Consider the following 13,316-nt stretch of genomic DNA (forward strand, 5'->3'; position numbering starts at 1 on the left):
CCACCTGAGAGGTGATGAGGGCACTCAACTTACGGTGGTTACTGGTGTAAGGTCACAGGCTGCATGCACAGAGTCTGTTTTCATCAAACCAAGAGGAGATCTTGGAAAATCTAAATACTGGACCATGATGAATTTACCACCTTTTGCATTCTTACTTGTGTATCACAAACGGTGCTACCTGGGCATATATGGAATGCAGTCTCCACTTTTAACCACTTTCCTGAGAGATCCCGGGTTTTGTCAGCTGTGTTTGAGTGCTTTCAGACTGGGTCATCCTTAATTTTTCTGATACAAGAAAAGTATAGATACATCTAAATGTCCTAATTTTAAAAAACCTTTTAAGTAATCCCACAAACAAAAGGATATTATGGAAGTGTCTCCCCAGCAGTGAGGTAAAACTCATTACCCACCTTTAACATAAACTGGAAAATCCAAAATGGATATGTAAACATTAAGTCATCTCTGGATGACAGAATGATAGGTGATTTTTTAGTTCCTTCTTTCACTTAAACAGTACAAGAGATGTACTATTTAAGTGAAAAAATTAAGGAAACAAATTGAGAAAAATTTATGGAATTCTAAGGATATTTCTGTGATAAAACTCAAGATGAAATAAAAGAAATGGTTTAGGGTAATACCTGATCCTTCTGAATTCTCATTTCATCAACTTCACTTTCAGCATACTGAGGGTCTTTTGCAGGGTCCTTGACGTCTTTTAGTGTGTTGGTACTCTGAAATCACAATTCTTCAAATCACTTTATGCCCATAAGCCAAAAAATGACTGTTACCAACCTCACTAGTCAACTTCCCGTTCCTCAGCCCGCCAGCAAGGGCTGATCTTTGGATCTTTCATCATCACCAGTGAGGGCCATCTCAAACTCCACCATGTCCTCCCTCCTCCCTCTGCTTTCAGATGTTGTCTCCCCCTTTTGGAGCCAGAAAGCTCCGTTTGAAAGCAGAGTGAGAACTGTGTCTTACTCATTTTTTAAGCCCCACAGTGCGTCATATGCAATAGATTTTTAGCAAATGTTTAATTGACTTTTGAGCATGTGAATAGAAAACAAAGTCACCGTAATAGTCCCACTGGGATATTTCCCAATAACTAATGAGTAGTGCTGAAAATTCTTGCTTTAAAAGAATTAGAAAAATATACCTTTGGTGGAAAGAGCTTTCCATACACTTTCTTCCACAATTCCATTGGTGAATGGGCATGAAGCTTTCCAATGTCATTATCAGGAACAGGAGGAGATCCTAAAATTGAAAGTTTTAGTCCAAATGGCTGCATTGATAAAACATTACAAACTCTACCAATAAAACAAATGATACCTACAAAAATATAAATCTTAGATCACTCATTTCTCCTCTCCCTAATATATTTTGTCACTATTAAAATTTATCTAACCCAGTGTAGCAAGGCCCAGGGGGAAATTCTAGTACCAAAGAGGAGACAGAGTAATGAGTAATCTGTAATTCTCCTTCCTCATACTTAAACTGCTGCTCAGCAAAAATACGAAGTTTGATATTCTCATGTATTCATGAATTTGTAAGGAAACATATTCTTCTGTGCTGCTGAGTGCAAACTGGGACAGCTAATTTGGAGGATAATATGGCATTACTAAATATAATGGAAAATACTAGAAGATCATATTAAGTATCTTTCCATGGGCTTATTTGCCCTTTGGATATATTTTTTAGTGAAATGTCTGCCCATGTCTTTTGTATATTTTCTAATTGGATTTTTTTAAACTGTTAAGTTCCATATACTAGTCCTTTGTCAAATATATAGTTTGAAAATACTTTCTCCCAGATTATAGCATCTTTTTATCCTTTTCACATGGGCTTTTAAGAGCAAAAGTTTTTCATTTTGATGAGGTCCAAGCTCCGTGATTTTTAAAATTCAATCATTTTCAACCTTTTTTTTTGATCTCCAACTACTTACATGGGCAAAAGATTTCCATCAGCACTACCTATCAGTACATACAGTGATTCTTACTACTAATAAAATTAAGTTGGTACTAATAATAATTATAAAACTCAGTCTTTATAACTATTCATTAACAACTCTATTCTTTTCATTCCAATTCAGTCTATAATCTCATGACAAAGATCTCCACATTTGAAGTCAAGTCAACTTTAGCTTGTAAGAGTAGTGAGGGATGGGAAATAAAAACGAAAACTACTATCAGTATGTTAAAACCAAACTATGCCAACCCTGGAGTATAAAGAGTTGCTAGGCCTGAAAATCTCCACAATGAAAACAGCTTCTATGGGAAGGTAAGGAGCTTTACTATATAAACTTAAAATTCCTTTTGCTTCGTGAGCCTAGGGCATCTGTAAGTTTAGGAAGCACATCCCATTAGCTGAGGCAAGCTCTTCTCATACTGCAAAGTTAAGGCATAGCTAGTTAATACAACTGTGTTCTTTTTGGTTTATTCCATCATTTGAATTTCTTACATTTTTCATCATTGCCCATAATATATAGCTTTAAATTTCTTGACCACTCTATGCTTCTGGTTTTCCTTTAAACTCAAGGAGCTAAAATTTAAAAGTACCTGGAAATCAGTGGGGGAAAGAAAATATATGTACATTTTTCATCTTACATCTCTTCCATCACAAATACGTCAATGTGGTGCATTTTGCATGAATACTGTGTATACAAGTAAATATATAAGAAACAGCAGCAATGGTAATGAAACCAGAAATGGTGGTATGTTGGAGATGAAGCGAACAGGGAGTAGGATAAAATCAATAGGCAATTAGAAAAAGACTGAACAAGCTTAATAAGTTCACCAACCTATATGACTTAAAGAATCCAATCCTGCTGTGATAAACAGTGGCTTATTCTGATCCACACATATTGATTTGCTACATGGATAAGAAGAAAAAGGAATCTAATTTAGTCTAGCAATCGAGTATCTTGTCACTCTCTACTGTAAATACAAGAACCAAGTTTTATGTCTAGCTACTGGTGAGAGCACTGCCCCAAATGAGCGAGTGAACATTAATGTAAGTGATTTCAAAAATTAAAGTACAGCATTAGTAAAGGTTTCACAGGAGAAAAAGTGACAGACCCAAATGACCTTAAATCAAACCCCCCAAAAGTAGCAGGGTTAAGAAAAATACATACGAAAATTAGAAATTCCATTTCTAATCAATGTAAGAAAGTGATGATAAAGAGGGGAAGCTGCTAAAATGAAAGAAAAGTAAGAGAAATCGGGGAAACAAGTATAGCAGTATCATTAATTTATTCTAGTCTAAGTACTTTTAACATTTTAGTTGTACAACTTGAGAAATATTTAAACAATGTAAGAAGCAAGAGATAGTATGAAATTATTTCTCTAAGACCAGCCATCTGGGGTACTTTCCTGGTCAAGAAACAAAAGCCTGGCGAGAACAATAACCAGATGAGAATACTGGCCAAAAAAATAATAAAACAAAAAGATATTTTAAAATACTTTAACAGTACCTTTTGTCAATGCCAAATGCCAACTGGTTAATAACTCCACGTATTTTTAGTAATAGAGCTTCTGATTTACTGGTAAACTAAAAAGAAAAAAATCAGGAGAATAAATTATTTGCTCTGCTTTCAAATCAGTGAAACAGGTAAAATAAATACGGCTCTGAACAAGTACAGATTGCAGAGAGAATTACTATTTATTTGCCCAGCAAATACTTGTGTTTGAATAGGTACAACAAAACCTGAATAAAGGAAAAGAAAGAAATTTTGATAAATTTGTTTTAACTCACTCTTCAAACTTTATGGGTACATGATATTGAATGGATCTGTGTTTATGCAGTAATCATTTCAGCTACTCCCACATATGGATCCTCATCATTGCCAAAATGCAGTCTGGTTGGTTAAAAAATAGGTGGTATGCTTCATAAATAAATTTTCCATTCAAGGGCATACTGCTGCCTTCAAAGCAGTTAATGTGGAACTTGCAGACTGACTAGTCCAACAATACTGATACTCACTAAAACAATCTTTAAACTTTTCTTCTTGCCTTTGGAACCTGCAAAATAAGCTACTGAATATCCCCAGTGGTGGTCTGTAACTAGGGTGACCATAACCAGAACATTTTAGAGAATGAAACAGGGTGGGTACTAATTATTACGCTGAGAAATCAGGTGAAAACCGAGACATTGTGGTTACCCTCCAAGTCTTTCAAGGCTGCATTTGTTTTCTGGAAATACGAAAAGTCACTTCACCAAATCAGAATGACTAAGATATATCAAAATTGGAAAAACTATCTTGAACCAAAATAAAATTAATTACAAGGCAAAGGGATCAATTTTCAGGATAAGATTCATTCTGGATTAAGAATAAGCTCCCAGGGGAAGTATTCCAAGGAGGACATTCATGTGAATATATAAGATATGATATATTTATTTTTAAAAATTGAAACAATTTTAATGCTTATAGTGAGACAATTTTTGTTCTGTTTTGTTTTTGTTGGGGAGAGGTAATTAGGTTTGTTTGTTTGTTTATTTATTTATTTAATGGAGGTACTGGGGACTGAACCCAAGACCTCGTGCAGGCTAAGCTATAACTGAGCTATAACATCCCCCCAAGGTAATTTTTTAACAGGAAAACTTTAACTGAATTTTACAAACACAACTTACTATTATTATTGTATTATGTATTATTTCCTATAAGGTGAGGGAAAAAACCTAACCACAAATATATTTCATAGGACTGTAGGCCTGGGAGGACATGAGAAGTCTCTAATTTGACCTTACCCAGCTGCTGCATCAGTCGTCTTGAAAACATCCTCCACCAATAACTGCAGAGCTTCTGCTCATAAACTCAGGGCCTGGGAACTCGTTATCTCCAAAAGCAACTCACTCCACTTTCATATAATGGTAGTATTAGAAATTTATTTCTTAAATTTGAGCTAAACTCTATTGATTCCTTGTTCTCGACTCAGAGAGCAAGGAATGCATTTCTTCCCTTTTCCATTGAACAGTCCTTCAAATATTTTAAAAATGTTCATTGCATTCTAGATGCCAGACTATAATTTTATACTCTTCCTCATGTATCATAATTTTAAATCCTATACCATCCTGGTGGCTCTCCACCAAATCTGGTCCTACTTATCAATGTTTTTCTATTTTTGGTTTATTAACTTGATTAGGTTGCTCATACTACTGAATCAGTATTCTTGACGAAATGATTAAGGATCCACTACAGTGTTGGAAAAAACTGCTGAGTATCACTGAATCTCGTACAGCAGCACCCAGCTCTCTCCTTGGGACAGGCTGGAGGGTAAGAGCGGAGGTGAAACTGAAAGATGGGGCTGTGAGAACTTCGGCTGCTCTCTTCATGGTTTGGGGAGCTAGAAAAGCTTTATGGTTCTCTTGGTAGCTCAGAAGTGCTCTTAGGTATAGCATCAACCTCTCATCCATCCGGCTTACTGATGCTGAGATGAAGGATTCTCAAATCCCTGCCCTGGTCCCCAGTCTTCTAGGGTCTTCTAAGCCATGGTTAACGGCAGGCCTGCTGTGGCCTGGGTTGACCTGACTTCTTTCAAATTTGTACCCGTAAGACCAGATTAGGCCCTGACTGATCATCAAATGCGATCTGTTTCTAAAGAAAGATAGGGCATTCCCTCAGTTAATTAACAAGAAGTAAATGTGGGGCCTTATCTAGTGGCCAAAATCAGAAACTACAAGGTCCACAGTCTTTGCTCCTGTCCCCTGGATGAGTCATTTACTTTAAATTCCCCTTACCTTTTCAAAATAATAAAGAATATTTCCAAAGTACTCTGTCAACTTAATACATAAGCAGATACAGTACAAACGTAAGAGGGGATGATTTTTAAGAAAATACATCATAAAATGTATTTGGAGTATTCTGAAAAGTATAACAAATTTTAAATATAGATCGTATTTATTACTTTTAGTTCTAACATACCAGCTGTGAAGGCTGGGGCCTAGGCCATGTTGTCTCCAGTTTCCTCTGAGCACTTTGATTTAGACGGGAAAAGAGACCATTCAAATGGGAAGAAAGTATTTTTCTTTTAACGAAAATGTTTTTATATTTTATTGCATTAAAAGATATCCAGCAAAATTACCCGCTGTGGAAGATAAGGCTAGCAGTAATTATAATAACCAACATTTGCTGAACAATACTGTGTGTCAGGCCCTGTGCTAAGCTTCCTCTTGTACACCCTCTATCAGTCCTCACAACCACCCTACGAGGAAGGCACTGTCTTTGTCCATTTTACCTGGAGGAGGCTGAGGCTTAATGAAATTGAGGACTTGTCTGAGATCACACATCTAGTAAATGGTTGCCCTGAGTTTTGAACCCAGGCAGCAGGACTCCCGAGTTCATATTTCTAACCTCTGCAACAAACAGCATGTTTTTTAAGTTTAAAAAGGAATGTACTTTTAAAAGATTTTTTCTTCTTTTTCTTTCACGAGAATACAGATTCTGATTCTTAAGGGGAAACTGAGAAGGCCATCTAGCAGACTGTGTTCTCTACACATACTACAGTCACTCTGTAACAAGGGGGTTGGGGGCAACGGAAAGGAAAGGAGGGGATGACAGGCATTAGTAAAAGCACTGGTACTCACGACTGTACATCAAGTTGCTAACCTGCCCAAATTTGTTACTGTCCGTTCAAGCCCAAAGGACAGGAAAAGTACAAACCATTAATGATGCTCCATAATAATGTGCAACAAATCGAAGTGTCTTGCATATGACCTTTCTCTTCTCAGAGTCAAAATCCTAAAGAAACATGATATTAAAAAGAAAAAAAAAACAAGTTGAGAGAATGAATATCTGCAGTAGGAAGGTGAAAATTATTAAAGAAATAGATTTTCTTATTTGTTTGTTTTTGGGCACATACCGTGAGGGGCAGGATTCCACTACTTTGGTGTCGGTCTCTGCAGGGGGCGGAGCGACAGAGCTGTGACTATCAGACTTGCCCTTGTTTAAACACTTAGCTCAACAGAATTTAGATATAAGCACACATTTGATAGTGTGGAATACCCTAAGGATTCTCTGACAAGCAAAGATAAGAAACCAGTTTTCTACTTCCTTCAGTTTAAAAGCTGGGGTGTAAGTCTTTCCCTCCGTGGCAGGGTTAACGATTCAGTTTCCAAATCTTCTACCGTATCCCCATTCTACTGCCTTATTCCCCCACTGTGTACTGTTCTTGACCTATTTTGTCTTTCCTAACTCTATCCTCTTTTCCAAAATCCTCTTTAAGATGTGTGATTCCTTGGTCTCTCCCTCCCAGAATCACTCCTCTCATTTCATCATTACTTCTGTTCCTCTCCTATAAAGCCGAGGCGTGCGTGTACAACACACTCAACGAGAAGTAGAAGAGCTTACCTGGAAAATGTCATATTTACTTCCAATTATGACCAGAGGAATTGGAAATGGGTCAATCAGTTCACGATCCTGTTAACAAACATATTTCATTGATTTATTAAAATTAATTGTTTTTATTACATATTTAGCAATTTCTACTTACTTCCACAAATACATCATTTCAAATGTTTTCATAGATGTTGACATTGTTTGCTTGACACAGAAGCTGTTCCGGTATTTAATTTTCACTTAACTAAGCTATACTTCTCAAGTATAAAACTAGAAATGACAATTCCCCAAATTACTGTGATAAGTATTTTTCATGTTCTGCCCTTTTATTTTCTTATGTAACACGTCATCTTTCTGTTTAAAATTTGTTTTTATTATTTTGTATTAACCGTTGTTACAGTAACATTTGTACTGCATATATGGGAACCATAAACTGTCAGTTTTGTTCTGATGTTACCTTTGTAAAACACATTCATGTAAACTCTAGGCAATATAAAACACTGCTCTTAGTTTTCTAGAAGATGACATTTATGACTGTATATAAAGGACTTACGTTACCATATTGCAATTTTATAATTTAATTAAGTGTCAGCTGAGAAAAAGATATTATGTGACAGACACTAAATGAATGTAAGTATAGACTGACGGTGAAGGCTGTTAAAACTCCACTCCTTGCTTAAAATTGTAGCTTCATCTAGTCTTTGCCAGGTGACATTTGTACAATCTGGTTTTTATCTTCATTTTACAGAGATTATAAAATCAGTATCAAACTCCTACTTTAAAACTCTATTCCTTTTGACTGGTGTAATATGCCATAACAATCACAGCAGATAGTCTAACAAGAAGACATAAGAAATCTTTTCCTTGTTTTGCTCTTACTGAGGTTTTATTAAATTGCTATAATTTTCCAGTGAACAGGTTCATCTACATCAAGTGAATTTCAGCTCATGCGTAAAAATCCAAAGAAGTTGTTTATGATGTTATCTTTAACTGCGTAGGGGGCTAAGAATTCCAGGAATAACCCCAGCAGCAACTCACCGGATGGTCCTTCTGCATATTACTCCACATCTTCTGTCTCATTTCCGAAGCTGCTTTAGAATTTGTCTTCCCCAGTTTCATTATCATTTTATCTACATGAAGTTTTGTGGCTTGCAACAGATTTTCCATGGTGGGCCAAAGGTCATTAGGTTTTGAAAGATCCAAAACAAGAACAATAGAAAATGTCCTAAAGAAACAAAAAACACCTTCCAAAAAAAGACTCAAAATAATCACCACCCTATTATACTGAAATTTATTTTCAAGGAATAACACTATAGTTTAAGGAAAAAAACTCAGCAATCTTCTAAGAAAAAAATTCAAAATTATAGCCTTATTTATTCCAGTGCTTTCGTCTAGTGATATTTAAGTGTTACAAACAATAGCGGCAGTGAAACTTTTGTTTGAACTAATAATAATCCAGTTCAAATAATCTATAAACAATTGGGCCCAACAATGCCATGTTTAGATCCAATTTTGCTGTGTGTCCCAAATAAAGCAAAAATAATCATCATCGCAGCAGCAACAATGCAACAATCAGGTGAAGGAGAAGGAAACAGACTCACCCATGGACCTTGCTAGGGGACTGTCCAGCTTATTTACTCTTAAACAACACCACCTCCTAGAAGATGTTATGATGGCCACGTTGTGGATTAGAACTCTGAGGCACAGATTTATATGACTAGTAAATTGGAGAGCTGGTATTTAGATCCAAACCTGCCATACCTGTTGCTTCTGAAAGCACACCCCTGACCACCGTACCCCACCACCATTACCACATGCGTGTGTGTATCAAACGTAAACCTAAACTCAGCAACAACAAACAACCCAATTTAAAAACAGGCAAAGGACTCAAATAGACATTTCTCTATTTAAAGATACACACATGGCCAATAAACGTATGAAAAGATGGCCAGTATCACTAATCATTAGAGAAATGCAAATCAAAACCACAATGACATACCACTTCACACCCATTAGGACAGCTATGATAAAAAACAAAAATAAAAACAAACAAAATTCCAGAAAATAACAAGTGTTGGTAAGGATATAGAGAAATTCAAACCCCTGGACCCTGCTGGTGGGAATGTAAAGTAATACAGCTGACACTGTGGAAAACAGCATAGTGAGTCCTCAAAACATCCAGCAAGTCCACTTCTGGGTGTACTGAAATCAGGCACTCACACAGATACTTGCACAGCAATGCTCACAGCAGCATTATTCACAACAGCCAAAGGGTGGGAATGACCCAAATGTCCATCAGTGGATTACTGGATAAACAAAATGTGGTATACACATACAATTAAATATGATTCAGCCTTATAAAGGAAGAAAATTCTGATACGTGCTACAACATGGATGAATCTCAGAGACGTTATGCTAATGAAGTAAGATAGACTCAAAAAAGGACAAGTTTGATGTCACTTACATAAGATACCTAGTCAAATTGGAGACAGAAACTAGTGTGGGGTTTCCCAGGGTTGCAGGAGGGAAAATAGGGAGCTACTGTTTAAGGCGGACAAGGTTTCAGCTGGGGAAGATGAAGTGTTCTAGAGACGGATGGTGGTGATGGCTGCACAACAATGTGAGCATACTTAATGCCACTAAACTGCACACTTAAAAATGATTAAAGTGGTGTATTTTATATTAATATTTTACAACAATAAAAAAATGAACAAATATAAATCCAGGAGTATTTCAGAAAATGGTCATAATAAGTGTGTAGAACCATATCATAGGCCAACATGTCCTGGATCAGCAGGGCAAACATTCTGCTAGTAGAGATAGCAAGGAATTATAATATATGTTAGTTATTTTATAATACAATCAGGTTATTTAGTTTGAGCAAGTCGGCTATTTTGTGCAATTAAAGCAAAACAGTAGCTAAATTCTATACTACAGGTCTCAATACAGAAAGTAGTCTTCATAGACATTAAGTATCAAGATTTTCTGTAAAATTATTGTGCCGTTAAATTGTCTAGCCAATCATATCTATGTCATTTTAATAAGCTCATAAACAGTTTTGCTTAATTGTAATAATAATAATATATATACATTTTTAATAGTAAGGAAACTGCTTTATTCTCAGGGTTTCAGTATGGTTAATATTTATAAAAGGGGATTATGGTTTAATTTTTTTCAACTGAGGTAAAATATATATAACATAAGATTTATCATTTTTTCCAAATGAAAGTAACTTTGCCTTAAGCAAAGGAGAAATGGATTCTTCAACTTTTTTCCAAGATTAAAATTTATGTTTCCAGTACACTGGAAATAGTTGTGTTACTTTTACCTTCATAGCAGATGACAGCTAAAAAAAAAATTTTTTTAACACAACCTTTTAAAACAGGGAAGCAGACCACAGGAAATGCTGTATTACGAATTATCTGAAGTCTATAGAAATGTTCAATGCAGCTATAATCATTTTATGAACGGTCATCTTAAAGATAAACAGTATCTAATAGCATTGGGTAATATTTTCTCAAGTTGCTGGGTTTTGTCCAACACAAGGAAATTATGTGTCAAGTTAATTCCAGTCACAAAACACTCTTGAGATCTGCAACGACATTAGAAGCGAAATGTCTTCCCTGAATTCTTCAACCACTCAGTAAGCCACTCTGGACCCAGGCCTCCAGCACCCCTACTGTCTGTTCATTGTAACCCTGACCCCCTTTTTCTCCTAAAGAGGGCTCCAGCTACCCTGGGGTTCCAGGGAAAGAAGACCAAGAACACAGAAAGGGACACATTAAAGCCGCTGTGGAAAGGTTTGGCTTCCTGAGAAACCAGAATTTCTACCAGCCCAGCAGGTCTGGAGAAGGGAAGTGAGGTAATGTGACAGGTGATGTGACAAGTCAAGGCCAGAGCTGGAGCCAGGGCACAGCGAGGTGAGAGCTGCTCCCAGCCTTTCCACCCCTGCCACCCTCAGGCCAGGCTAACCAGCAGCCCTGGTTCCTTCAGCTCCTCCCCGCCCCTGCCATCTCTTCTTAACCACACCACCAAGAGCTGCCCCAATTCCCAGGCAGCTTCGATTACTGGTCTCTGTTAAAGGACAAAGGAAAAACTATATGGCTGTAAAATTCCACGTAATGTCAGGGGAAAATGGTGGTTGTAAGTGAAAAAGCAGGATCTAAATGTAAATATAAAACATCCCATATCTGCACACAGTACTTTACTTACAGACATTGAAAACACTGAAAAAAATACCTCAATATGTTAACAGTGGTTATTTTTCATGTGATTGAGAGTGCTTTAACTTTCTATGTACCTTTCAGTATTTTTCCAAGTTTTCTACATGAGCATACATTACTTTTGCAGTAAGTAAAAGAGAGTAAATTTTATTTCTTTAAAAGAAAAAAATCACTGGACAAATAAAGTTACCAATGTTACCAGCTAGTTATGGAAAAACGATTGTCCTGTTAACAAGAAATAGTTTCACTCTAAAGATCTTAATGGCTGCAATGTAGCAAATAATTGTCAAGCCCAACAAGAAATAGTTTCACTCTAAAGATCTTAATGGCTGCAATGTAGCAAATAATTGTCAAGCCCTTCATATTTGGTCCAGGCAGCAGCAATGGTTTGTGTTAAATTCTGACAAGGATAAGATATTTCAGATTTTAAAATTTTGTTTTCCTTGGCAAAGATGGGTTCCCAGGAACATTATGAGAAATGTCACAATTTTCCACATCCGATTTGGCCAAAACGTGGGATATACTGTCAAGAAAACACCACTAAAGAGTTGAGGTTTTCCACCCGGTTCTATTTCTTTAAGGTCAGCAAATAGACTTTCTTCCTCCTCTAACTCATAGAATTCCCTTGGATGAATCTTCAATGGTATTAATTAGCATTAAATTCAAAGTTATAATATCCAGCTTAAGGAAAAACTCAGGGCTGAATTAGCTCACACTTGGACGGGTATTAGAAAGAATTAAGTTTTCAAATTTATTTTTCCCAAGTGAATTCCTTGCCCAAATGTTACTTGACATGTTTTGGTTTTTTGGGGTTTTTTTGTCTGCAGGCTTGCAAAATGTTACTAGTTCGAATGCCAACAGTCTCATTTTAGCACAGGCCAGGAACCTTGGTTCTTTTAAAATCTCTGAGAGCATTACAGTTTAAGCACATAGAAAGGAAATGAACGTAAGCCTTCAGCAACATAAACTGTCCCTACAAATTCTGACTCACAAAAGGCTAGTCCACTGGACTCGACTGGATACTTACTTACTAATAGCTGTTCTGGAGCTGGCCCACTTACCGTAAGGTGTCCCTTGTGATGGGTATGCTAATTAAGTCCAATAAAGAAGTTCCTCCACCTAGTTCCCAGAAGTGAGCAATATCTTTTGGCTGAAAAAAACAGGGTTTTTTTAATATTAAAATTTTTACTTTTTTAAAATTTTAAATATTTCTTATACTTTATTAGCACAAGCCAATAATAATTATGGATATGGAATATTACAGTCCTCAATCAACCCTTTCTTGGCAGTCAAAACTTTCTCCTTTCTCTATCCCATCCCTCAACATGCATCAGAACATCGATTCCAAAGAACAATGATGAAACGTTAAGAATATATATATGTGTACATAAATGCCTTAATTCTAGTAATACCTAAATAGAAGACAGTAAACAGTGCCCCAATTCTGTAAATATCACAGAAACAGACACTCAAATTTGAAATAAAATTAACCAGCTGAACACATTTGGTATTACCTTTTGAAAAGTTATTTTCTAGATAGAAATTAAACAATTGAATGGGAAAACATCCTCATTTAGGGAGGCAGAAGCTCACAAGACAAATCAGACATACAGATGGCAGTCCTGGCTGCACGTCGGGATACCTGAGCAAAAGTTAAGCAGACCATCTGTGCCTGACTCCCAGGGGAACGTGGCAGCCCTAGCACAGGCAGTACAAGTGGCAGGTTGGGAAACAAGGGGAGACGCAACAACTGCTCCTCTTTCTAT

The 13,316-nt window shown here is 36.5% G+C and overlaps 1 protein-coding gene across 2 annotated transcripts in view; it reads right to left on the bottom strand.

Moving 5' to 3' along the window:
- Positions 1-13,316, bottom strand: part of DYNC2LI1 (dynein cytoplasmic 2 light intermediate chain 1) — a 28,621-nt gene that overhangs the window by 4,081 nt on the left and 11,224 nt on the right. For both annotated transcript variants that reach the window (XM_072937789.1, XM_072937788.1), the window contains exons 5-12: positions 12,612-12,700; positions 8,366-8,552; positions 7,340-7,408; positions 6,653-6,730; positions 3,467-3,543; positions 2,795-2,865; positions 1,154-1,251; positions 639-731 (exon numbers count right to left, since the gene is read on the bottom strand). In XM_072937789.1, the coding sequence (XP_072793890.1) occupies positions 639-731; positions 1,154-1,251; positions 2,795-2,865; positions 3,467-3,543; positions 6,653-6,730; positions 7,340-7,408; positions 8,366-8,552; positions 12,612-12,700 (762 nt within the window). The remainder of the gene's footprint in view (positions 1-638; positions 732-1,153; positions 1,252-2,794; positions 2,866-3,466; positions 3,544-6,652; positions 6,731-7,339; positions 7,409-8,365; positions 8,553-12,611; positions 12,701-13,316) is intronic.

Source organism: Vicugna pacos, chromosome 15 (assembly GCF_048564905.1).
Source record: "Vicugna pacos chromosome 15, VicPac4, whole genome shotgun sequence".
Classification (NCBI taxonomy): Eukaryota; Metazoa; Chordata; class Mammalia; order Artiodactyla; family Camelidae; genus Vicugna; species Vicugna pacos.